The 25,597-nt window shown below is 37.6% G+C and overlaps 1 protein-coding gene across 1 annotated transcript in view; it reads left to right on the forward strand.

The window, feature by feature from the left end:
- Nucleotides 1-18,731, forward strand: part of ANO3 (anoctamin 3) — a 231,181-nt gene extending 212,450 nt beyond the window's left edge. Inside the window, exons 21-26 of the mRNA XM_040258914.1 lie at nt 1,566-1,699; nt 2,543-2,695; nt 3,801-3,948; nt 9,551-9,631; nt 9,807-9,912; nt 15,451-18,731. Of these exons, the coding sequence (XP_040114848.1) occupies nt 1,566-1,699; nt 2,543-2,695; nt 3,801-3,948; nt 9,551-9,631; nt 9,807-9,912; nt 15,451-15,633 (805 nt within the window). The 3' untranslated portion in view covers nt 15,634-18,731. The remainder of the gene's footprint in view (nt 1-1,565; nt 1,700-2,542; nt 2,696-3,800; nt 3,949-9,550; nt 9,632-9,806; nt 9,913-15,450) is intronic.
- Nucleotides 18,732-25,597: the final 6,866 nt, after the last annotated feature.

Here is a 25,597-nt window from a genome sequence, read left to right on the forward strand (position 1 = left end):
GGGTACTTCACAAGCACAGTCAAAATGGTGTGGTAGCCATTGTGGTATTAACATTGATTCTTATTGTTATCGTTATCCATGGACTTCTATACATACTGTGCATGTTGGACAGCACCTTCTACCATGTCCTTGCCCAAGAGGTCAGCCTGGAATTTGTATTTCAAATCCCAAGGGTACCATGGCAAAGGATATCCTGGTGGGGTTTTTCCAACAATTAGATTAAGACCTTGCTGCAGAAAATGTAACAGGAGTGACCCAGCCCCTAAAGCAATAATTTTTAAACTTTAAACCACAATTCTCTTTCTTCAGGTAGAATATTAAGCAGATCAGATTGAAGTAAATAACATAGAAGCAAGCTGGCTTTCCAACTCCAAACCTCTTTTTCATCTTCATGAGGCTCCAGAGGCAACCTACAGGGAGCACACATTGAAGCACTCTGCCCGAAGTTTTAATCTAGCTATAGTGGCTCTTCCAACCCCCACTAAAGCTCTAAGTCCATGATTAATTACAACTGAGAGTTGGGTAGTGTTCACTGAGTCCTGTGAAATTCACTTTATCCTAGAGATAATTTTCATCTAACTCTTAAAATAATTAATTACCCAGAAGTCTATAATATTTGCATACCAGGATATTTCTGAGTCATATAATTTCAAGACTGCCCCTGGACTGGGGAAAGAGTATTGTTACTTCCTTCTCAAGTCTGATAAATGGACTGAAACACGGACTCATTGCCTGTAAATTATTGTTCTCTATAGGAGCAGAGTGTAATTGCTTGAATGCTTCATGTTTATAGACTCAGAGAAGTGAAGTGACTTAATAAAAGCCACACAGCTAATGCATTGTAGGGTGCAGACTAGAAATTACATCTCTTGAAACTCTAGGTAGGATTCAATTAAATGATTTTATTCGTGTTCAGAGAGCACAGCAAGATGATTTGGCAGGAAGGGCTCAGATACAATTACAGCAGGCAGCATAGGAGTTTAAATATTTATATAGATGGGATCATAGAATCATAGAAATGAAACACCTCTAAACAATGTCAGGAAGCACCAGTGCATGGGAGGATCAACTCTGAAAAATATGTAGATGCTTATAGGGGCTAGGAAGTCTAGGGTCTCTTTGGTCCAGTGGTTAAGAATCCTGCTGCCAAGCAGGGGACATGGGTTTGATCCCCGCTCCGGGAAGATTCCTCATGCTGTGGGGCAACTAAGCCCAAGCACCACAACTACTGAGCCTGTGTGTCACAACTACTGAAGGCCATGTGCCTTAGAGCCTGTGCTCTGCTGAAAGAGAAGTTACAGCAATGAAAAGCCCAGCCACTGCAACAAGAGAATAGCCCCGCCTGCCACAACTAGAGAAAGCCCACGTACAGCAAGGAAGATACAGCACAACCAAAAATCAATGAATAAATAACTTTGTAAAAACGAAGTTGAGACCATACAAAGAGCCCCCGTTCCCAGTACAGTTTCAAGGTAGTGAATGTTTCACTTTTCTTAATACACTGTAAATTGTTTACCAGTTGCTTAAATAAGAGCTCAAAAGCCCTTTGTCTGCTCATAATGTAGATTGATCCAGAACTGGTGGTCACGACATAAAATCAAGCGGGGAATTCAAGATGCTTCCATCCCTCAGTGGGAAAATGATTGGAGTCTGCAGCCCATGAACATTCACGGACTGATGGACGAATACTTAGAAATGGGTATGGAAGCTTCTGCAAAGCTATTTAACCTTCTTGATACTTCTTTCTACTTCACGCAGACTCTGATTCCAGAGAGAAAACCGTCTCTCTCCTTTCCAACTCCAAGCTTTCTAAAACACATCTACACCTTTATCTCAGCAGAGCTAGAGAAGATATTAAGGCAGTGCCCTTGGAAGGCTTATGCATATTGCTCTGTCAACCATAACATTTGAGCAAAATGAAAGTATCTATCTTTTGAACAAATATTTTAAAGGAACTTAATAAAGCAAAACTCATTCCTATGTTAAGAAATGTATCATCCCACCCAAATAAAGCAGTAATTCTTTCTCACAGTAAATCTTTGCACAGATCCATCTGAGTCTGGGCTTCTTCAAGAAACTTATTTATATTATGAAAATAAGGATCGACTGTTAAGATCGCTGCGTGTTAGTGTATTGTTTTACGTTTGCTTTTGTTCTCTGGCCCTCAGTTTTCTCATCCAGAAAAACAGAGGACAAGATTAGGTCTCTTGTTTCTCTTCTAGCACTGAGCAGTTTTCTTCAAGTCCTCTGACATTTTTCTTCCTTTATGATGTATCGCATAGAGGTAAAAGGCTCTATGAGTCTATTGAGACCTGAGTTTGAATTCAGATTTTAACCTTTTTTTAGCTATCTATCCTTTAGCCAGATTAACACCTATGAGTTTCAAGTTTTCTCAACTGTAAACTAGGATAAGCATACTTACTTTTTGGGTGTTGAAAGGATTAAAGGCAATCTATGTAAAGATGCCTAATATGGCACAAAGAAGACACTCAATAAATGAGACTGTTTATATTACTAATTTTCTAACTCTCTGCCTTTACAGTTTTGCAGTTTGGTTTTACCACCATCTTCGTTGCAGCTTTTCCTCTGGCCCCCCTTTTGGCTTTGTTAAACAATATCATCGAAATCAGGCTAGATGCATACAAATTTGTCACCCAGTGGCGGAGGCCTTTGCCAGCCCGAGCAACCGACATAGGTAAGATTCAGGAACTACGTGGGTTTTTGCATTGCTAAGGCCAAGTGGTGGCTTGATCTTGCTTAGTAACTTATGTGTTTCTATTGCTCAGGCTCCCTTCCAAACATAACAAAACTGTTTTCATTAACAAAAGAATGAAATGAGAGTAATTTTATTTATAACTCTTGCCTGAGAGTAAGTTCTTACTGAGCGTTGCTATTTCATAAACTTGTTTGTAACTGTAAAGGATGTCATATATACCTTTCTGGAACTTATTTTTTCATATCATTGTTTTTTAAAGTTAATTTTAATCCTATTTGAAACATCAGTTTTAACCAAAATCAATAGTCTGTTGATACGATACACAATTTCAAAGCCTGTTTTGTGTATCTATGTAATGCCAGATCGGTTGACATTTTCTACTTCTTAAGAAGCCAGTGATTTCCTTGACACTAAACTAATTTTACTTTTTAATATTTTTACATCAAAAATGCTTTTGACCAAGATAAAGGCAAAACTCATCTTGAATGCAGATATTTTGGGGTTCACACAATGAAGTACTACTATATTTTTATTGGTTTTAGTACTAATCAAGTTCTATATATAGGCTTTGAAGAATCTTAAGCAGCTATGCCATATCTCATTGTTAAAGATAAAAACCAGTTCCAACAATCTTCTAATTTTCAAATCTCTGTAGATGGGAACTTCCTCCTCTTTATAGAAAGTATTCGGTAGCTGTAACATCTGTAACGAGATATACACCATCCTTAGAAAATAAATAGTGGACAGAGCTTGGTTCCAGCAGTGGTTTCTCTGGTGACTCAGACGGTGAAGATCTGTCTGCAGTGTGGGAGACCTGGGTTCGATCCCTGGGTCAGGAAGGTCCTCTGGAGAAGAGAATGGCTATTCACACCAGTATTCTTGCCTGGAGAATTCCATGGACAGAGGAACCTGGTGGGCTATAGTCTACGGGGTCCCAAAGAGTCAGAGGCAACTGAGCAACTAACACTTTCACAATACTTGGTTCCAGCATAACTAAAACATCTTTTCCAAGTTAAAGGTTGGAAAACAAAAGGATTTTCTTTTTTTTCTTTTTATTCGCTGTCTTTTATCTTTCTCCCACTAGGTATCTGGTATGGAATTCTTGAAGGAATTGGTATATTGGCTGTGATCACTAATGCTTTTGTAATTGCTATAACATCTGATTACATCCCACGTTTTGTCTATGAATACAAATATGGCCCCTGTGCAACTCATTTTGAATATAGTGAAAGGTAAGGTTGAACTTTACACATTTTATGCTTGTCATTAAACAGAACTTACTGGGCAGTTTTGTTCTGTGACCATTAAGGGTAATGTTTCTGATCATTGTGTTTCTATGTTTATTAGATGAAATCAAGTGGGATGAAAAGCGCAACAGTGTTTTACAGCAAATAATTTTAGGTCTCTCTATGACTTTCTGTGTAAATTCATCACCAGCATTAAAATGGTAAAAACATTATAATGTAATTAGAAGTCAGATTTAAAACCAGGGGAGACCTTAAAAGTCATCCAGTGCAATTTTCTGTCTTTGAAGTGAAGTGATATGAAAGTCGTTCAATCTGTCTGACTCTTTGCAACCCCATGGACTATACATTCCATGGAATTCTCCAGGCCAGAATACTGAAGTGGGTAGCTGTTTCCTTCTCCAGGGGATCTTCCCAACCCAGGGATCAAACTCAGGTCTCACATATTGCAGGCAGATTCTCTACCCTCTGAACCAAAAGGGAAGCCCAAGAATACTGGTATGGGTAGCCTATCCCTTCTCCAGCGGATCTTCCCAACTGAGGAATCGAATAGGGGTCTCCTGTATTGCAGGTGGATTCTTTATCAACTGAGCTATCAGGAAATTGAGGCCCATAATAGTTAATTGGATTACTAAAGGGAATTAAACTAGTTTGTGAGGAGATGCAGAATGTAAAGAAACTGTCAGCTATATAAGAGATTTTTCTAAAGGAATTGACTGCTAGAGATTTTAAGGATGCAGAAAAGGATACTCTAGACCTGCCTCCTTTTTCTTTTTCATTAAAATTTAAATCAACACTTCCATGGTTTCTTGACCTCTGCACTATTGACACTGTAGAGCAAATAATTCTGTTTTTGAGGAGGAGGGGAATTATCTTAAATTATCTTAAAACAGATAATTCTGTTTTAAGATCCTGTGCATCTTAGGATGTTTAGCAGCACCCATGGCCTCTACCCAGTGGATACGAAAAGCAACTTCCCTGCTCCCCGAGTTGTGACAACCACTGATGTCTCCAATCATCACAAAATGGTCACTGGGGAACAAAATTTCTCATTTTATTAATGGAACCACTGCCTTAGGGGATATGGACTTTCCAGATCTTTCCTTCTTGAAAATGTGTGCTAGGGAAGGATGAAAGGGAGAGAAACTGGAGTTTTTAGCTAGAGGGTAGCTTTAAGTGTGAAAGTAGTGATAGGTGACTAGTAGTGATAGGAGAAGCTGCCTCTCCTCCCTTCAAGAGCAGCTCTGGGCTTGCATATTATCTAGATACAGGACTTGTGCCCCAACAGGCCGAGTCCCAGTTAGGAAGACATCAGCTCTTAGTTCTGCTGATGAACTAACTAATTTGTCTCAGAACATTGCAGTGCCTTTCTGCACACAAACAAACATCTCAATTTTTTAAAGAGAGGTAATAAAGACATGAGATTTTATTTTATATTTTAGAGTCTTGTCAAGAGATTTTTGACTTGAAGTCAAACTCTCCAGACTTAAGTATTAACTTTGCTTCTTACTAAAAGGCACATCATCAATCTGGAACTTGTTTCAGAAATGATGTCTGAGGTGACATTTAATGAACTGTAAAACACAAAACACTAAAAAAAGTTTTTAATATTAGTAGTGAAAAATTACAAAGTCCCTTTTTTTCTTAATTCAAAATGGTCTAGAAGCAGGAACGATTTGAAATACGTAGCACAATTGGCAGCCCTCCTCCTCACAGGCATTATTTGTTAGTGTCTTTACTGCCACCTAGCGGCAGATGAGAATGAGATTGGCTGGGCATTAGCTGTTTTACATTCCAGTCCTGACTTTTCACTTAGTCAGCATATGACCCCTTCTCCATAAGCAGTGACTAGGGATGCAGAATCATTTCAAGGAGAGATGTGATGGACTTATGTGAGGTTGAAACCACACATTCGCACGGTCTACTGCTGCTGCTGCTGCTAAGTCGCTTCAGTCGTGTCCGACTCTGTGCGACCCCATAGACGGCAGCCCACCAGGCTCCTCCGTCCCTGGGATTCTCCAGGCAAGAACACTGGAGTGGGTTGCCATTTCCTTCTCCAATGCATGAAAGTGAAAAGTGAAAGTGTAGTCGCTCAGTCGTATCCGACTCTTAGCGACCCCATGGACTGTAGCCTTCCAGGCTCCTCCGTCCATAGGATTTTCCAGGCAAGAGTACTGGAGTGGGGTGCCATTGCCTTCTCCGTCGCAAGGTCTACCTGTATTTAATTTTCTCTGGATACGCTTAGCAGCTAAATTGGAGTACCGTCATTCAGACTGGAAATTTCCAGAGCAAGAGGGCAAAAGGACAAGGTGTCAGTGGAGAGGAGAATATTGGCAAGAGATCAGCTGAAATGATAAATTATGAGATCTAGGATGGACAGGGAGGGGAAGGAAGTCAGTGGGACTCTATAATTAATATTTGGAGGTTTAGAATAAGATAAATGGGCACTCAAACCCAAGCCCTAACAACATTATGTTCCAGGCAGGTTCTCAGTTTGTGGCTTGCTTGTCTTCTTCAGTGTTCGTGAGGTCAATACAATTTTCATAATAATACTAAGATACTATTTGCTTTCTTTACCACACTGAAGTCTGCACAGATGGTACAAAAGCACTGGTGGGTAAAATTTTTTGGTGGCTTTGCATCGCTCAAAGCAGTGGCACCAAAAACTACTCGTAATGACTGTATTTCTCACTACAGTCACCATTTTTAAGATGCCAGTACAAAATTTCGGATGGTTGAATACCATTACTGACTCAATGGACATGAATTTGAGCAGACTCCAGGAGGTAGTAAAAGATAGGGATACCTGGCGTGCTGCGGTACATGGGGTCACAAAGAGTTGGACATGACTTAGCAACTGAACAACAACAAAGACATTTCAAAATATCTTTGATGAAGCAGTAATAATTATTAATTGTATCAAGTCTCTACCCTTGAATAAATGTTTTCTCAATATTCTATCTGACAAAGCACAAAGTGTGCACGAAGCCCTTGTGCTATATCCTGAAGTGTGATGGGAGTGTCAGAGAGCACCTGTGTGATTGTTGGAGCTGCATACCAAACCAACATTCTTTTCAACAATTGCCAGACAAAGAACAATTACCAAACAAACTATGAGTATTCAGACTTGGGTATTTAGCAAACACTCTTTCATAAAATGCACAAAACTAGCTTGTCATTTTAAGAAAAATAATCAAGAATGTTTGCTGGGCTTGAGAGTTTCCCAGTATTTATTTTTCTGATAAAAATCAGTGGTGATATTAACAATTGTGCTTTTCATGCTCTTCAGTAAAAAATAAATCAACATATGGGATATCCACATAAGCAGTGGCCCCCAAACTTTTTGGCACCAGGGGCCAGTTTTGTGGCAGACAGTTTTTCAAGACCTGGGAGAGGAGGGATGGTTTGGGATGATTCAAGTGCATTACATTTATTGTACACTTTATTTCCAATCTAATGCTACTGCTGATCTGACAGGTACCAGTTTGTGGCCCAGAAGTTGGGGACCGCTGATTTAGGGAAAAGATATTCTCCAAATGGCCCCTATTTAATATCACAGAATCATGCTTGGATAAATGATGAATTCAGAGTATAATATAGAACTGTTATGAAACAATTTATGTGAAAGTTCATTGAAACTTTAAGATTCCACTTTGCAACAAAAATTTGAGAAATTACCATAGGTAGGGCTTTGGTGGAATACCAAAGAAAAATACTGACATTTATCGGAAATATTAAAATAGTCTTCCTTTTTCCAACTAGTTAATCTGTATGAGGCCAGATTTTCTACTTAACCTTCAACAAAAACAACACATTGCAACAGATTTAATGCAGGTATCCCAAGGTGATTCAAGTGGTAAAGAATCCACCTGCCAGTGCAGGAGACCCAAGAGACTTGGGTTCAATCCCTGAGTTAGGAAGATCCACAGAGGAGAAAATGGCAACCCACTCCAGAATTCTTGCCTGGGAAATCCCACGGACAGAGGAGCCTAGTGGACTACAGTCCATGGGGTTGAAAGAGTTGGACACGATGGAGCACACATGAGTATCTTGTTGTTGTTCAGTCGCTCAGTCGTGTCTGATTCTTTGCGACCCCATGGACTGCAGCACGCCAAGCTTTCCTGTCCTTCACCATCTCCTGGAGCTTGCTCAAACTCATGTCCATTGAGTCAGTGATCCATCCCATCTTCTGTTGTCCCCTTCTCTCCCTGCTTTCAATCTTAGCTGTCTTCTATTAAGGCAGATATTAAGGTATTTTGCAAACATGTAAATCTGTGTCATCTCTCACTCCAATTTTTTCTTTTGGAATATATATTTTTCAAATGTGTTTCTATATTATTTGAATGGATTTGATAGTTATTTACAATGAGTTAACATAAATATTTTCTAAATTTCTCTTTCAATTTCTAATGTGGTAAATATCAATTGATATGCGTGCTTGCATGCTAAGTCGCTTCAGTCGTGTCCAGCTCTGCAACCCCATGGACTGTAGCCTGCCAGGCTCTGCTGTCCGTGGGATTCTCCAGGCAAGAATACTGGAGTTGGTTGCTATGCCCTCCTCTAGGGGATCTTCCCAACCCAGGGATCGAACCAGTGTCTCTTATCATTTCCTGCATTGGCAGACTGGTTCTTTACCACTAATGCTACCTGGTTGCCCTTATGCAAATAGCTCCTTGAGATCGTCAATGCCTAATTTAAATGTAGAGGGTATCTGAAACCAGAAATTTTAGAATTATAGTACTAAAGAAAGTCATTTAGTTTCTGTAAATATTACTTTTTTTAATCCACATGGTGGAAATAATAAGCTTCTAAAGTTATTATGAAAGTTGACCCTGATTACAATTTAATACTGAAACATCAGAGTAGGGAATTTTGCCTGTTTTGTTTATTGTTGAATACCAAGTATCTAGAATTTTCTAACAAATTTTAGGTCCTCAATATATAAATTGAATAAGTTAATAAATCACAAATAAGCATTTTTATCAACTGGCTGCTTGATTATAATTATCCAAATACTGTAACATGTATATAATGTATATTTATAAAAGTATATTTATGCAGTTTCAATGCATATGAAATAACCACAATGCCCACTGCATGAAAGAAAGTGAAAGTGAAGTCGCTCAGTCGTGTCCGACTCTTTGCAACCCCGTGAACGGTAGCCTACCAGGCTCCGCTGTCCATGGGATTTCCCAGGCAAGAATACTGGAGTGGGCTGCCATTTCCTTCTCCAGGGGATCTTCCCAACCCAGGGATTGAACCTGGGTCTCCTGCATTGCAGACAAACGCTTTACCATCTGAGCCACCAGGGAAATCCGCCCACTGCATAGTGAACACTTAATAAAATATGAGCCAGGTGATAGGGCAAGACAGAAACTATTGCAGGGAAATCGCAGGCAAGAGTCGGTCTCATTAAGGTATAATCACAGGTATAGTGAGTCAGGGAATAGAATCAGAGAGCTGAGTTGCTCGGAGTTTATAATTAGAAAGAATGGCATAACCGCACTTATTAAATCCCATCATTTGTAATGAAGGAGTTGGATTAGAAATTTATGAATCTGAGTCACATGATGCTTTCTTTTCTTTTCAGTTGTTTAACAGGATATGTCAACAATAGCCTATCCTTCTTTGACCTGAGTGAACTTGGCATAGGAAAATCTGGGTATTGCAGGTACTTAAAAATTATAGCTGTCTTTTCTTTTTGCTTTCACCATTCCATCTCTCCTCCATTCAACATGTTAATGGGCCCATTGAAATGGTCATTTTGAAGTTTTGGCAAATAAAGAACATTTGGGGTCTTCACATCTTGATCTCTATTCTCCAAACTCTGTTTTTGTGGATTTTAGGTACCGAGACTACAGAGGTCCTCCTTGGAGTTCCAAACCCTATGAATTCACCCTACAATACTGGCATATCCTCGCTGCTAGATTGGCCTTCATTATTGTGTTTGAGGTTAGTCACAGGGTGATAAAATTACTGTAGATAAACACTTTTCCAACTGATATATTAATTGTCTTTTTGAGCTCAGTTTCTCACTGACTTCCAAAACTGGAGCTGACTATATACCTGTAAAAGATTTAAATACAACGAAACCACGGTGACAAGTACAAAAAAAGCAAGGGCTGAATAATGTAAAAAGAGTATTTATATCAGAAAACTAGGATAATCTCCAGGTCTACAGTGGACCTACATATTATCACACTTAGCGAAGTAAGCCAGACAGAGAAAGACAAATATATTTCACTTATTTGTGGAATCTAAAAAAGTGACACAAATAAATTTATTTATAAAACAGAAACAAACTCACAGACGTAGAAGACAAATGTATAGTTACTAAAGGAGAAGCAGGGGGATAAATTAGGAGTTTGGAATTAACATATACATATTCAGTTCAGTTCAGTTTAGTCGCTCAGTCGTGTCCAACTCTTTGCAACCCCATGAATTGCAGCCCGCCAGGCCTCCCTGTCCATCACCAACTCCCGGAGTTCATTCAAACTCACGTCCATCGAGTCCGTGATGCCATCCAGCCATCTCATCCTCTGTCATCCCCTTTTCCTCCTTCCCCCAATCCATCCCAGCATCAGAATCTTTTCCAATGAGTCAACTCTTCGCATGAGGTGGCCAAAGTACTGGAGTTTCAGCTTTAGCATCATTCCTTCCAAAGAACACCCAGGGCTGATCTCTTTTGGAATGGACTGATTGGATCTCCTTGCAGTCCAAGGGACTCTCAAGAGTCTATTACTATATATCAAATAGATGACCAAAAATGACCTACTATATAGCATAGAAAACCATATTCAATATTTTATAATAACCTATAAGGTAAAAGAATCTGAAAAAATAGATGTATATGTATATATATAACTCAGTCACTTTGCTTTATACCTGAAGCTAACACAGCATTATAAATCAACTGTACTTCAACTTAGTTATGAGCACCATAGTAACCAAATTGAAAAAGGAAAGAATGATTTTCATAATCTGACAAAAGGACCCATTTTATTCATTGGACGGAGAGATTATCTTCTGAACAATCAGTGCTAATTATAGTTGATCATATGTATTTGTATAAGCATACAAATAATTCAGTAATTTATGCCTGAGAACACTTTTATAAAAATTGCACAGATTTTGATGATCAGAGTGTTGCAATAATACTAGATTGTAGTCCTGTGAAGAAATTTAGAGAAGCTACAGTATCATTGCCTTGCTTAAAATATAGCCAGCCTGATTCAGTGAAGAACTTAATTAAATGCCTCAGTTACCAGCAACCTACCATCATGGATCCCTGACACCAATGATGCCCTCTTTTTTCCCCCTCTCTTTTCATTCCCTGTTACCCACTCCGTCCATAAGCACCCACTCTGTCTTCTTCTGTGGAAGATGTTCCACATCGTTATTTGAATATATGTTTGTTTATAAATACATATGTGTGTGTGTATAGTATTACTTTAAGTACTATTTTCCAGAATTACTTCAATGGTAGTATGTAATAATTCATTTTATCTTTTGCCATTGTACTTTTTCAGATCTAGAGAGACATCTGTCCATGAGATCTGTAATTTATTTTGTCAACTTATGATATTTCATCAAAATTAAATACCATATGCTCCTTAGGATAGGTACTTAGACCTACAATAATTCTCTACCTCAATGTGTCTATTATTAAGACTATTGGACATGTTATCTTGTAAACACATTTAAGGGTTTTTAAGGAGTATTTTACTCAGGTGTGGAATTGTTAGTTTATATGCATACTTGGTTTCATGTATAATAATACTGACAGAGTGCTCTTCAAAATTCTCCTGGATTTTCACCAGATTTTTATAGTATCTGATTTCTAATATTTTGCAGTTGTAAACGAGTAAGGTAATATTTTGCTTTAATTTTTTTTTGTTATAACCTGTTTACTAATGGCACTGACCATCACTTTTAGTACTAGAAAGCCATTTAGGCTTCCTTTTTTTGTAAGTGTATTATACTTTGATCCATTTTGGATTGTGTTTCCAGTGTATTTGTTAACAAATTTTGTGATTTCCTTATCTATTTTACATATTAATCTTCACCAGTTATATACATAACAGATATCATTTTTTGTCCACAACCTCTTAGTCTTACCTGTAAACAGATGATGTTCAATTTTGATGTAGTCAAGCCCATAATTGTTTACCTTTCATGCTGTGTGCTTATTCTGTAGAGCTTATTTAGGACACTTTCCTTATCTCCAATTCAAAAAGGTATTCTACTACATTTTTACTATTAACTCTATAGTCTTACCTATCACATGTCTTTAAGATACCTGGAATTCTTATAGAGTCTGAAAGAAAAAGTTATTTTTTATTCTCCATATAGTAAAATAATTTTTGCACTGTGATTTACTAAATAATCTATTATCTATCCTGGAGAAGGAAATGGCAACCCACTCTAGTGTTCTTGCCTGGAGAATCCCAGGGACAGGGGAGCCTGGTGGGCTGCCGTCTATGGGGTCGCACAAAGTTGGACACGACTGAAGCAACTTAGCAGTAGCAGCAGCAGCAGCTATTATCTATCTACTGACATGTAAAACCATCTCTGTTATATTCCAAGTTCCTATATTGTCACAGGTATATCTCTGACCTCAGTATTTTGAGTTATCACTCTGTCTGTAACTGGATCACTATAACTGGATCACTATTGCACTATATAAATGCAATATTTAAATATTTCACATCTGATAAAGCAAGTGACCTTTCTCATTCCTGCCACATTTTCTCTTAATTTAAAAAATTATCATAACTATTTGGAATTATTAGTCATTCATATAAACTGTTTTTCAAATTCCTTCAAATATTGAGCAAAGACTTTGGTTAGAATTACATTTGTAGAAATCAAATTTTGACTTATTTACAAAATCTCTGTTGTTTCATTAATGAACATGGAATTTATTCAAATCATTCTATTCCTTTAATAGAGTTTTAAATATTCTTTTGCTACTTTTCCCTTTTAATTTCTATAAAATTTATAGATCTTTTTTATTGCTGTTATGAATACTATCTTAACCTTCTTTACATGATTTGCTTGATTTTTGCTGGAATGCTAATAGTGTTTTTAAGATGATCATACCTCCTTATTTAAGTTCTAGTATTCTGTCTGGTAAATCTGGTGAATTGTCTTTTCAAATGATAATAGCAATTGCAAATAACAACAGTTTTGCATCTTGAATTCCAAAGTTTCATTGCTTTTGTTTGCCTTACTCTATAGCTGGAAACCAATAGGATGTTGAATAAGAGCAGTGTGGACAACCATGTCTTGTTTCCATCTTCAATGGAAATACTTCTGATTTTTTTAAAGTATATTATCTGCTGTAGGTTTTTTAAGATAAATTCTATCACTTTAAGAAAATTGTCATCTGTTACTGGTTGTGACAGTGCCTTGATAAATGGGTATTAAAATCTAACTTCAAAAAGATATCCTTTTTAGTATTAAGCCATCTTTGCATATCAATTTCTGAGAATCAGTTTGCAGGTTCATTTATTACCATTGTATAGGACTTGGAGATCATGGCATCCAATCCCATCACTTCATGTGGAAACAGTGACAGATTGTATTTTTGGGGGCTCCAAAATCACTGCAGATGGTGATTGCAGCCATGAAATTAAAAGACGCTTCCTCTTTGGAAGAAAAGCTATGACAAACCTAGACAGCGTATTAAAAAGCAGAGACATCACTTTGCGGGCAAAGGTCCATATAGTCAAAGCTATGGTTTTTCCAGTAGTCATTTACAGATATGAGATTTGGACCATAAAGAAGCCTGAGTGCCAAAGAATTGATGCAGACTCTTGAGAGTCCCTTGGACTGCAAGGAGATCAAACCAATCAATCCTAAAGGGAATTAACCCTGAATATTCATTGGAAGGACTGATGCTGAAGCTGAAGCTCCAATACTTTGGCTTTTTGAGAAGTGAAGAGCTGACTCACTGGAAAAGACCCTGATGATGGGGAAGACTGAGGGCAACAGAAGAAGAGGGTGGCGGAGGCTGAGATGGCTGGATGGCATCACCAACTCAAAGGACATGAGTTTGAGCAAGCTCCGGGAAATGGTGAAGGACAGGGAAGCCTAGCATGCTGCAGTCCTTAGAGTCACAAGGAGTCAGAAATGACTGAGTGACTGAACCACATAGGACTTGGAGCATATTCCTGCTTACTAATTTAAATTGTAACAAATGTTTCTAATTTTTACTTCTGTGCTCTTGAGTCACATGGCTGGATATTCTGTGATTATCAAGTATTTGGTCAGGAAAGAAACTCTTGATCTGCTTATCTATGGGAAAGTATGACTTGCATTTCTATGATTTACTATGCAGTGCTATTTCCCTGGACACGTACGGCAAGCCCAGGTAAAAGTACCTTTTTCCTTTCCACATAGAGATTAAGTCCTAAGCCCTTCAAGTGAATGGGTTCTTTTCTACAGATCATCTTAACTCTATCAATCAGATTTTTTTTTAAATCAGTGTGACTCAAGAGCACAGAAGTAAAAATTAGAAACATTTGTTACAATTTAAATTAGTGAATGGGTTCTTTTCTACAGATCATCCTAACTCTATCAATCAGATTATTTTTAACGAGAAATTAAAAGACCTATTATTCATGGGAAAAGAAAAAAGATGCATTTATAATAGTTGAAGGTACTATTTAAGCAGTGCTTATACTGTACCAAGCACCCCTTTGAACTTTTCACATATATTTGCTCTTTTAATTCTTATACCAACCTTTAAAAGATACCAATATTAGCATCATTTTAGAGCTGAGACATCGAGAACATAAGTGATTTGCATAAGGTTACACAGCTAAGAGTGTTGGAGTAAGATTCAAATGCAATTTCATTCAGCATCTGTACTTTTACTCACAGGAATATTACCTTTTGATTTTTGTTCCTGCTTTTTTTATGCAATACTTTTATCAGTTTATTTTAATATAATATATTTTATCATAGAATAAATGTTGATAAAGATAAGATATTTTAGAGCAGTTATAATAATGTATGATTTTAATAGAGTAGAAATTCTGAAAAATGTGTATATTGGGGGTTGAGTCCAAATTCAGTTTCACAGCTTCACTGTATTCTGTATGGTTCATAAACTGTGTCTTATAACATCTTATAATGCAGGAATTTTCCCTGCGTCTGGTCTTTCTTATCCATGTATGACAATGCATATCATAGCAGTATTGCATAGTATATAAGGGTTTTATGGGTGTGCATGTCAGACTCATTCAGTGTTTGTAAGCTGACATCAACACGTTTTTGTTGTAATACTTATTAGATGAAGGCAATAAATGTATCCCCAATATAGTTTTAGGATATCCCCGAAATATCCCCAAAATATTCTAGATGGTACCTACTGAGTTCTGATGCTTGATTGTAAGGCAAACACAGCATTGTTCGTGACCATTTTGGTTTATAATTAGCATTTCAGAATCGTTGAAAATGTACTTTCTCCTCTTAACCTTTCAGCACCTTGTTTTTGGGATCAAGTCTTTCATTGCATACCTGATTCCGGATGTACCAAAGAACCTATATGACCGAATAAGACGGGAGAAGTACTTAGTCCAAGAAATGATGTACGAGGCTGAACTAGAACACTTGCAACAGCAGCGGAGAAAAAGTGGTCACCCTGTTCACCATGAATGGCCTTAGTGGATCTGTTGCCCAGTGGGGGCAATACCGTTAGTGGACATGATGGCAAATTATAATTCTAGGTGGGATCTAAGAGGAAGGCATACCTGGCAAGCCACATGTATAACATGATATTTGGAAATATATCACAGCCATCTCTGGATTTGAAATATCCAGTCTTCTAGGGAAGAAGAAAAATGGCTCATGACCTTAAAAAAAAAGCTTAGATTGACATTGCAGGAAGCCAGGGTCTAATTCTCAGAACCAGCCTCAGGGAGTTGTGTGTTTGGAAACCTCCGCCTTCCATCAACACAGTATACTAGGGAGGGTGATGATGAGGTTTCTAATGACAGATTTCCATGTAAATGTACACAAGTCAGGCATGACTTAAAATATCATGTGGTCCTCATGCACACACTAATCTGACTTTGGAACCTTAGGTTGAGTTGAGCTACTTACCAAGAAATGACAAATCAGTTATTGTCTTTGCTGCCAGAACTCTGCGTCCCTTCAACTTACTGTTTTATAGGAATTTCCTTTGTTTCTTGCTGGGATTTTTGGATCTGTGTCACAGGAAATTCATGTTGTTTTTCACTGACTATGCAGTTAAAGAGTTGCACAACTTCAGTAGTCAAACCAAAAATCTAAGACTCCAAAAAGAATACCATTCATTGAAATAATACTCTATTGCATTGGCTGCATTCAAATCTGTTTTATTATTAGCAGATTCACTTTCACTGCTTTTTTTTCTCCTTTACTAAAGGCCAATGGAGTCATATTGTTATAAAATATGGATTTTCATTCTCATATCATTTAGAAGATAATGAATCCGTATTTTACTGTGGAAGGCTGTTTTATAGTATACTTAATTTCCACCTCCCTGATTTATTACAGTTCTCACAGAATAACTTGAAATGCTGTAAATATATTGATTTTCCTTGTACCTTTGCACCTTGCAATACAGAACACAAGTTATTAATACAATTCATGCAGCTCTGAGACCAGTTATACAATATTCCACTGTAGCTTGTTTATTCAGGAAAACAGAAGCCAGATGCTTTGCAACATGTAAGCTTTTCCAACAATGTGCACTCTTGCTCGTGAGCTGATGAAAACAATGCATGAATATAAATTTATATTATTTGTAGAATAACACAGTTTTTTGAATTTTACTTTCTCTTCATCACTGAAGGGAGTTTTCTGTTATTTCTTTGGTAGATTGATTTGGTTTATTTTTGAAAACACTAAAAACAAAGTCAAATTGATTGTGAAAGATATTGTTTTTGCTTGTTGTGGAGTTGCTGTTTCTCTGAACTCTGTGAGCATGAATGTTCACAGACTGATGTTGGAGGAAGCATTCAAATAAAGAAAGTCTGGTGGAGGCATAAACTATGGGGGCAGGATGGGAAAAAAAGAAAAGAGTTGAATTAAGAAAATATATAGTAGAAATCAAGATACTTTTTCTTGCAAAACAAAGCTAATCTCAATTTTCTTCTTCTGGGAATGGGATGAGGCATGCATAATCGTGGTGGTTGTGGTTCAGTTGCTAAGTCATGCCCAACTTTTTGAGACCTCATGGACTGTAGCCTGCCAGGCTTCTCTGTCCATGGGATTCTCCAGGCAAGAATATTGGAGGGGTTTGCCATTTCCTTCTCCATGGGATCTTCCCTACCCAGGGATCGAACCCAAATCTTGCACATTGACAGGCAGACTCTTTACCACTGAGCCACCAGACAAGCCTCTATGCAATCATACATTCATACACATATGTGATTTTTTTGTGTGCTGTTTAAAGGTACAGTTATTTCCAAAATTTATAAAGACCAGATTAAACCCAATGGAAATAAAACTACTTTGTATACATGCAAGGGTTTCTCTAGCAAGAAAAATCATAAAGTTTCTCTTCACTGTTTAAAACAATGTTAACAATGGAAGTGTTTTTTGTTTTGTTTTATTTTAGTCTGCCTTCTTTCTCTCCAGAGATAAATAAATCACAGTGATTGGTTGATTTTTGTCAAAAATACTTACTTCCCTACCTGCCCTCTGATTCTGAGCAAGAGGAAGAACTTCAGACTAAATGTCCCTCCCATTCCCTTGTCTCAAGGGAATTCCATTCAGATTCCAGAGAGGTTTTGTTTCTGCCACCTGCCTGTTCACAGTAACTGATTGTACTAACTGCACAAAGAAACTTTAAATACTTCCATTTTATAGCATCTACATTTCCTTTTCTTTGTTGGTTAAATGTATACACATGCCTGAGGATAAATACTCTCTATGCCTATTGAAGACATAAATGAACCTGACATTTATGTCCTTTTACGATTAGGGACGCAAGGCAAAAACATTTGCCTTATAGTAAAGAATACGGATAGCTGTGCCCTTGAGAATTTGTCTCTTTCTGAGTTATTTTTATATAACCATATAAAATCATATTGATTGCCTAGTGGGAATAATATGAAAATAAAAAGGTATTTTTAATAAAAATTATAAAACATTGATTTAGGAAATGCCTTCTCTGATATTTTTGAAATCGATGGAAAAATAGAGAAACAATGAAAAAATTATCTGAAATTCTTCTTTTGTGAACCAATGCAGTAGAATCTAGTTATATCCTCATCATTTTTGACAGCAAAATATTGACAGCCCCTCACAGTGTATAAGTTTTAGACAACTCAGCTTTAGTTGAGAGAAATATTTTATATCATGGTTTTCGTATGAATACAAATTATTTCTCAAAGATTTATATAACACACTATTCTCAGGAATTCTGTATTACATGAATGCTGCTTATATATTTTCTTATTCTAAATTGTTGTCTTTTCAAGCAGATAACTAATATATACATATATGTGCATGCTCTCAGCCTTGACAAGTTGCGCCAGGCTGTAGCATTTTCATTGTACAGTGTGTGGAAAATCGCTCTAGGTTATAGCTGAAATCATTTGCAGTTGTCTGAGCCCGTGCACGCACTTTGAGATAAAATGTGCCTGAGTGACTGCATGAGGAGATACAACTTCTGAATGCTGCACATTCTTCCAAAATGACTCTTAGCACAATCTGTTGTAGAATGCGATAAAAAGGAATCTTTTTCACTCAATAAATTTTCATGTGAGATGGTATTTTTTCTATAATATGCATGTTAATTTAATCCTGTTTGTTTTCTAAATTTGAAGCTGGGATTTGTTGAGTGTGTATGGGTAGCGGGGATTACACGTTCTTTAGTTCTCCAAGGCAATAGTTTCCTTTTCTTTGGGCCCTTCCCCTCTCTTGAAAGGTTTGACTCTTTGTCTTCTAATAAACTCACTGTCATCATCAAGGCATTTCCTCATATGATAGTGCAGACGGACTACCACATTGATCCTAATAGTGCTTTGTGTTAGCAAAAATGGGAGAGGAAGCTTAATCTTGTCACATAGAAGCATTTTCTTTTTTTTTTAACACTTGCACTGGCTCTATCAGCCACCATTAAAATCTCCTTAGAACAGGAAGTTTAGCAGAGATTATAATTCATGCTAACGAAGGAGAACAAATTGAGCCTGCTGTCAACAAGAAGCCACCAAATTGCCCCTTTTTTTTTTCTCAATCTGATGGTGCAAATTGAAAATCCAGGTTGTGAAAAGAGTTGCTTAACTGATAAGGCTGAATTGATTAGTCTATCAGTTGGTAACAGGGAGACATAAGCCGAGAGTGTGATGTGTTTGTGTATATGTGTGTATGTGTGTGAGTGGATGCAAACACACAGGACTAGGAATTTATTTTATTCTGTAAAAACCAGTGAGCACTTACTCTCTGTGAGATATGCCTAACTCAATCTCGTTACATTCATCCGATATTTTTATTTTCCCCCAAATCTCAGTATTATAACAAGCTCTGGAAACAATTGTAAGTTTTATCCAGAGTATCAGTGAACCTCTTATATCCTTCCTGTTATCCTCAGTATCTCAGAATAAAACATTTTAAGAGTGGCTTAGAAGCCCAGCTTCTAGTGGAAATGTGGGCATTCCCATATAGACATTTCTATTCAAAATGAAATGTGTCAACAAAACATAGTCTGAAGATTGATTTGGCTTATGCTTGAATCACTAATCAGTGTAGGTTCTCGCTAGCTAGGATTCATATACTTGTAGTGGTGTTAAGGTACCTTCAAGAGTGCTTGTCAGCTGTGTTCATCTCAGAAACGACACCCATGACCACATTAAATGGTTTTCTTTCTAGAGAACACAAATATTAGAGCCACTGCATCCTGGCACATCCACAAGACATGTTTTCAGGAAAGCAAGATGAAAGCAGGCAGATTGGGAGAAGAGACTCCTATCTGAGACCAGATCCAATTTCCTAGACCATCACGTTAAGGAAAAAAGACATCTATACCTCCTGCCTTACTGCTTTATGATGGTATCAATGTGTGCTCCAGCACATTCTCCCTGAGGGAAAAAAAAAGCAACTGTTCCATGTATCAGTTCAGTTCAGTTCAGTCGCTCAGTCACGACCAACTCTTTGCGACCCCATGAATGTCAGCACGCCAGGCCTCCCTGTCCATCACCAACTCCTGGAGTTTACTCAAACTCATGTCCATCGAGTCGATGATGCCATCCAGCCATCTCATCCTCTGTCGTCCCCTTCTCCTCCTGCCCCCAATCCCTCCCAGCATCAGGGTCTTTTCCAATGACTCAACTCTTCGCATGAGGTGGCCAAAGTACTGGAGTTTCAGCTTTAGCATCAGTTCCACGTATAACTACCCCCAAAGTGGGAGCCTTGTACAGTAGACAGGACTGTCAGCTAGGTGGGCTCAGCTTTACATCTTTCCCTAAGAAGGAAGGGGATGATAGTTTCATACATACGCTGGCATTGACTTATTCAGGATATTTGTTCGCTCTCAGTTCTCTCTCTGGGGGAAAAGCATTATCTTTGCTTTGTTTTTCAGAAAACAAACATTTCTTAAAGTTATTAGCTGAAAACAAAACTTAACGGGGTCCATTTGGATAATTCCCCACAAAAATGATTGTCATGTGGATAGTTAACCCCCTGTGGTATTTAAGCTGCCTGCAAATCTTTATAATTATTTTGTCAGTACCCCTCAATGCTGCCAGGTAAACACTTCAGAACAAATTTAATATCTTTTCTAACAAAAATATGAGCAGATTGTCTCACTGATTTCGACACATTATACTTTTTTTGGATGCTGTTCTGTAAGTGAGAAAAGGGAGAATTGAATGGTCAGTAAACTTTGATAGCAAAGATAATTATGGAAGCAGTGTTCTGAGAATGGTCGGCATGGGCACAATGGCACTTTCCTACAGAAGCAAAAAATGGCTATTTCGCAGATCCTGATTCAGTATCTGCTGCCTTCTTTCTGACTGAAAAACAATTTCAGTTTAGTTCTTCTTTTAATATGAAGAAGAAATGGAGGGTTTATGGTCTTGTTTTCCTTCTTTTTTTTTTTTTCCTATTTTAAGACATGAAGCTAAATCTAAGTAAGCGTAGATTTCAGTGACAACTTTAGTTAAAGAATAATCATTTCAGTTTTCAATGTTGAAGATGAAAACGCAATTAAGTGAAAAATTTTATCTTCCTGGAATGGTGGTTGTCCTCTATAGTGTAATTTTCAAGTAGGAAAGAACTATTAGCATCCTGTAATTGGGGGAATTTGGGAAAGGCCAGAAGAGAAAGACTGGATTTCTCCAAACATTTTTGTTCTCAATATGAGAATTACATATATTGAGCCTGATGATTTAGCCATATATTTAGCCTGATGATTATAAATATCAATTTTTTTCTTTTTACTCTCAACTTTTGCTCTGAAAATGCTTAAAATCTTAAAATATAAATCTTAACAATAGTGATTATTAATCTTTAAACATTCCAAACTCTCATGCTGCTGCTGCTGCTAAGTCGCTTCAGTCGTGTCCGACTCTGTGCGACCCCAGAGACGGCAGCCCACCAGGCTCTGCCGTCCCTGGGATTCTCCAGGCAAGGACACTGGAGTGGGTCGCTATTTCCTTCTCCAATGCGTGAAAGTGAAAAGTGAAAGTGAAGTCGCTCAGTCGTGTCCGACTCCTAGTGACCCCATGGACTGCAGCCTACTAGGCTCCTCCATCCATGGGATTTTCCAGGCAAGAGTACTGGAGTGGGTTGCTATTGCCTTCTCCATCAAACTCTCATAAGAAACTTTAAAGCCAGTTAAGAAATTCTTAGCTCTGTTGAGATAGAATAAGTTTTTTTAGATGGTATCTTCCCAAAGATACCATTATTGAGAGAAGGTCGACATTATTAAAGAAAGTGAACAATAAAGATTCATAAGCCTTTATAATGTAGATTCTGAATCAGTCAACAATATTGTCTGATTGCTCAGTTCTCTACAAATTCTGCCTGACTATATTATACTGCTACAAATAAGCAATTTGGGGATTGCTTATTTATTTTCTTACATGGCAGTTACACTGGCATGAAATCAATACACTACATGAAATTTATTCTTAGTTTTTCAAATGTGTTGAAGCAGACTCCATAATTGGGAACTGTGTGTTGTGAATACCTGAGTATACACTTGCTTTAAAAAAGAGATGAATTGTTGCTTATGGAAATTCCTGAGGACAAACAAGTCGTGTCCATAAATGCTACCACCATTATATTTGCTTTTCTTTATTTACAGTAACCAATTTTATTGTCATAAAAACCCCTTAATGTTTATTTCTCTGTCTGTCTGTGTGTGAGTATGTGTATATGTAGCCCTGGGTAGCCCAGATGTTACAGGCATTATCCAAAACACTGAAAAAGAAGTCATGTTTTATAACAATATGTCAGATCTTATTTTGACATATGTTTGCTTGCTCACTTGGTTGACCTGCCTTACTATGTTGTTTAAATAGAAGATTTTAGAGAAGATAATTTTTTCATCCCACTCCCGACCCTAGTCAGTCAGTCAGTTCAGTTGCTCAGTCATGTCCGACTCTGTGCGATCCCCACGAATTGCAGCAAGCCAGGCCTCCCTGACCATCACCAACTCCTGGAGTCCACCCAAACCCATGTGCATTGAGTCAGTGATGCCATCGAACAATCTCATCCTCTGTCTTCCCCTTCTCCTCCTGCCCTCAATCTTTCCCAGCATCAGGGTCTTTTCAAATGAGTCAGCTTTCCACATCAGGTGGCCAAAGTATTGGAGTTTCAGCTTCAACATCAGTCCTTCCAATAAACACCCAGGACTGATCTTTAGAATGGACTGGTTGGATCTCCTTGCAGTTCAAGGGACTCTCAAGAGTCTTCTCCAACACCACAGTTCAAAAGCATCAATTCTTCTGTGCTCAGCTTTCTGTATAGTCCAACTCTCACATCTATACATGACCACTGAAAAAACCATAACCTTGACTAGATGGACCTTTGTTGGCAAAATAATGTCTCTGCTTTTTAATATGCTATTTAGGTTGGAAAAGTGATGTCTCTCCTTTTTAATATCCTGTCTAAGCTGGTCATAACTTTCCTCCCAAGAAGTAAGAGTCTTTTAATTTCATGGCTGCAGTCACCATCTGCAGTGATTTTGGAGCCCCCCAAAATAAAGTCTGACACTGTTTCCACTGTTTTCCCATCTGTTTGCCATGAAGTGATGCACTTTTGCCATGAAGTGATGGGACTGATGCCATGATCTTAGTTTTCTGAATGTTGAGCTTTAAACCAACTTTTTTCACTTTCCTCTTTCACTTTCATCAAGAGGCTCTTTAGTTCTTCACTTTCTGCCATAAGGGTGGTGTCATTTGCATATCTGAGGTTATTGCTATTTCTCCTGGCAATCTTGATTCCAGCTTGTGCTTCCTCCAGCCCAGCGTTTCTCATGATGTACTCTGCATAGAAGTTAAATAAGCAGGGTGACAATATACAGTCTTGATGTACTCCTTTTCCTCTTTGGAACCACTCTGTTGTTCCATGTCCAGTTCTAACTGTTGCTTCCTGACCTGCATACAGGTTTCTCAAGAGGCAGGTCAGGTGGTCTGGTATTCCCATCTCTCTCAGAATTTTCCACAGTTTATTGTGATCCACACAGTCAAAGGCTTTCACGTAGTCAATAAAGCAGAAATAGATGTTTTTTTGGAACTCTCTTGCTTTTTTGATGATCCAGTGCATGTTGGCAATATGATCTCTGGTTCCTCTGCCTTTTCTAAAACCAGCTTGAATATCTGGAAGTTTGAATGCACTTCAATCTGCACTTGTTTTTAGAAGATATAATTAAAATAATTATGTATTTTCATTATGTATATCTATTCTTATTCTATAGGCATTTTTTCCCTTAAAATTAACTAGTTATACAAATATGGCATTAAATTGAGTGGTGTCCCAAGGCTCTGTGAAAAATCTGTGTACATTTTTGGAAATATAAAAACATCATCTTAAATTTCGTGTTGATGTACAGAAGCATTATTATTAACCAACAGTTTCCATTATAGAGTAGGATTATTTTTCTAATTTGTCATTAGAGTTCAATAAGAAAGGGTACTGATATCCTGACATCCCATGTGAGGGTGATTTTGTATTAGGTAGCCAAATATTTATAACCTTATGTCTGTTTTGTGAAGATAACTTGACATTTCAAACACCAAAGGTACAGCAAAAGAAAATTGGGCTTATGAGTGTTTGTTACTCATATAAGTATTTGCAAATCTAGATTAGATGGGTCAAAAGATTGGAATGGAGGAGAAAATAATGTCATTAACTCTTTCCAAGAATTGCAAATAAAAATAACCACCAGGTGATTACAATTGATTACTAGTTATTCTTGCTTAATTTAAAGTTTTATATCATTGTAATATACATCATTTGTAATATCAGTTACATTCTGTTTGAAAATAGATTTTACTTCAAGGTTATAAATACTGGATAAAAGAGGTTAACTCTACAGGAAACCTAGTTGTTACAAAACTGAGACTGAGCACATTAGATTTTTTAATATTCAAATGTACATAGAAAGAGCTAAAATGTCTATTACTAATTTTAAAGCAATTTATTTCTAAAAGAACAATTAAAGGGAGACTCCTATTTTTTTTTTTATTTACTGATCTAATCTTGGTAATAATGCTTGATTAAGATTGAAATTACCATAAAAATATTTCAATAATACTATCTTTGAAATACTGGTTGCAAGCCCCCTGATCTGTGGTCTATTTCTTTTTATTTTAGAAAGAAATGGTATAACACCATAAAATCACAAAATAATGAAATTTATACTAAAGAAAATTTATTTGAATTAAACAAAAGGAAAAGTCCCCCCCCTTTCCACTGTTGTTTCAGTTCAGTTCAGTTCATTTCAGTCGCTCAGTTGTGTCCAGCTCTTTGCGACCCCATGAACCGTAGCACGCCAGGTCTCCGTGCCCATCACCAACCCCCAGAGTCCACCCAAACCCATGTCCATTGAGTTGGTGATGCCATTCAACAACCGCATCCTCTGTTGTTCCCTTCTCCTCCTGCCTTCAATCTTTCCCAGAATCAGGGTCTTTTCAAATGAATCAGCTTGTCGCGTCAGGTGGCCAAAGTATTGGGGTTTCAGCTTCAACATCAGTCCTTCCAATGAACACCCAGGACTGATCTCCTTTAGGATGGACTGGCTGGATCTCCTTGCAGTTCAAGGGACTCTCAAGAGTCTTCTCCAACACCACAGTTCAAAAGCATCAATTCTTCTGTGCTCTTCTGTATAGTCCAACTCTCCCATCCATACATAACCACTGGAAAAACCATAGCCTTGGCTAGATGGACCTTTGTTGGCAAAATAATGTCTCTGCTTTTTAATATGCTATTTAGGTTGGTTGTAACTTTCCTTCCAAGGAGAAGTGTCTTTTAATTTCATGGCTGTAATCACCATCTGCAGTGATTTTGGAGCCCCCCAAAATAAAGTCAGCCACTGTTTTCACTGTTTCCCCATCTATTTCCCATGAAGTGATGGGACTGATGCCATGATCTTAGTTTTCTGAATGTTGAGCTTTAAGCCAACTTTTTTCACTCT

This window comes from Oryx dammah, unplaced genomic scaffold, assembly GCF_014754425.2.
Source record: "Oryx dammah isolate SB20612 unplaced genomic scaffold, SCBI_Odam_1.1 HiC_scaffold_17, whole genome shotgun sequence".
NCBI lineage: Eukaryota > Metazoa > Chordata > Mammalia > Artiodactyla > Bovidae > Oryx > Oryx dammah.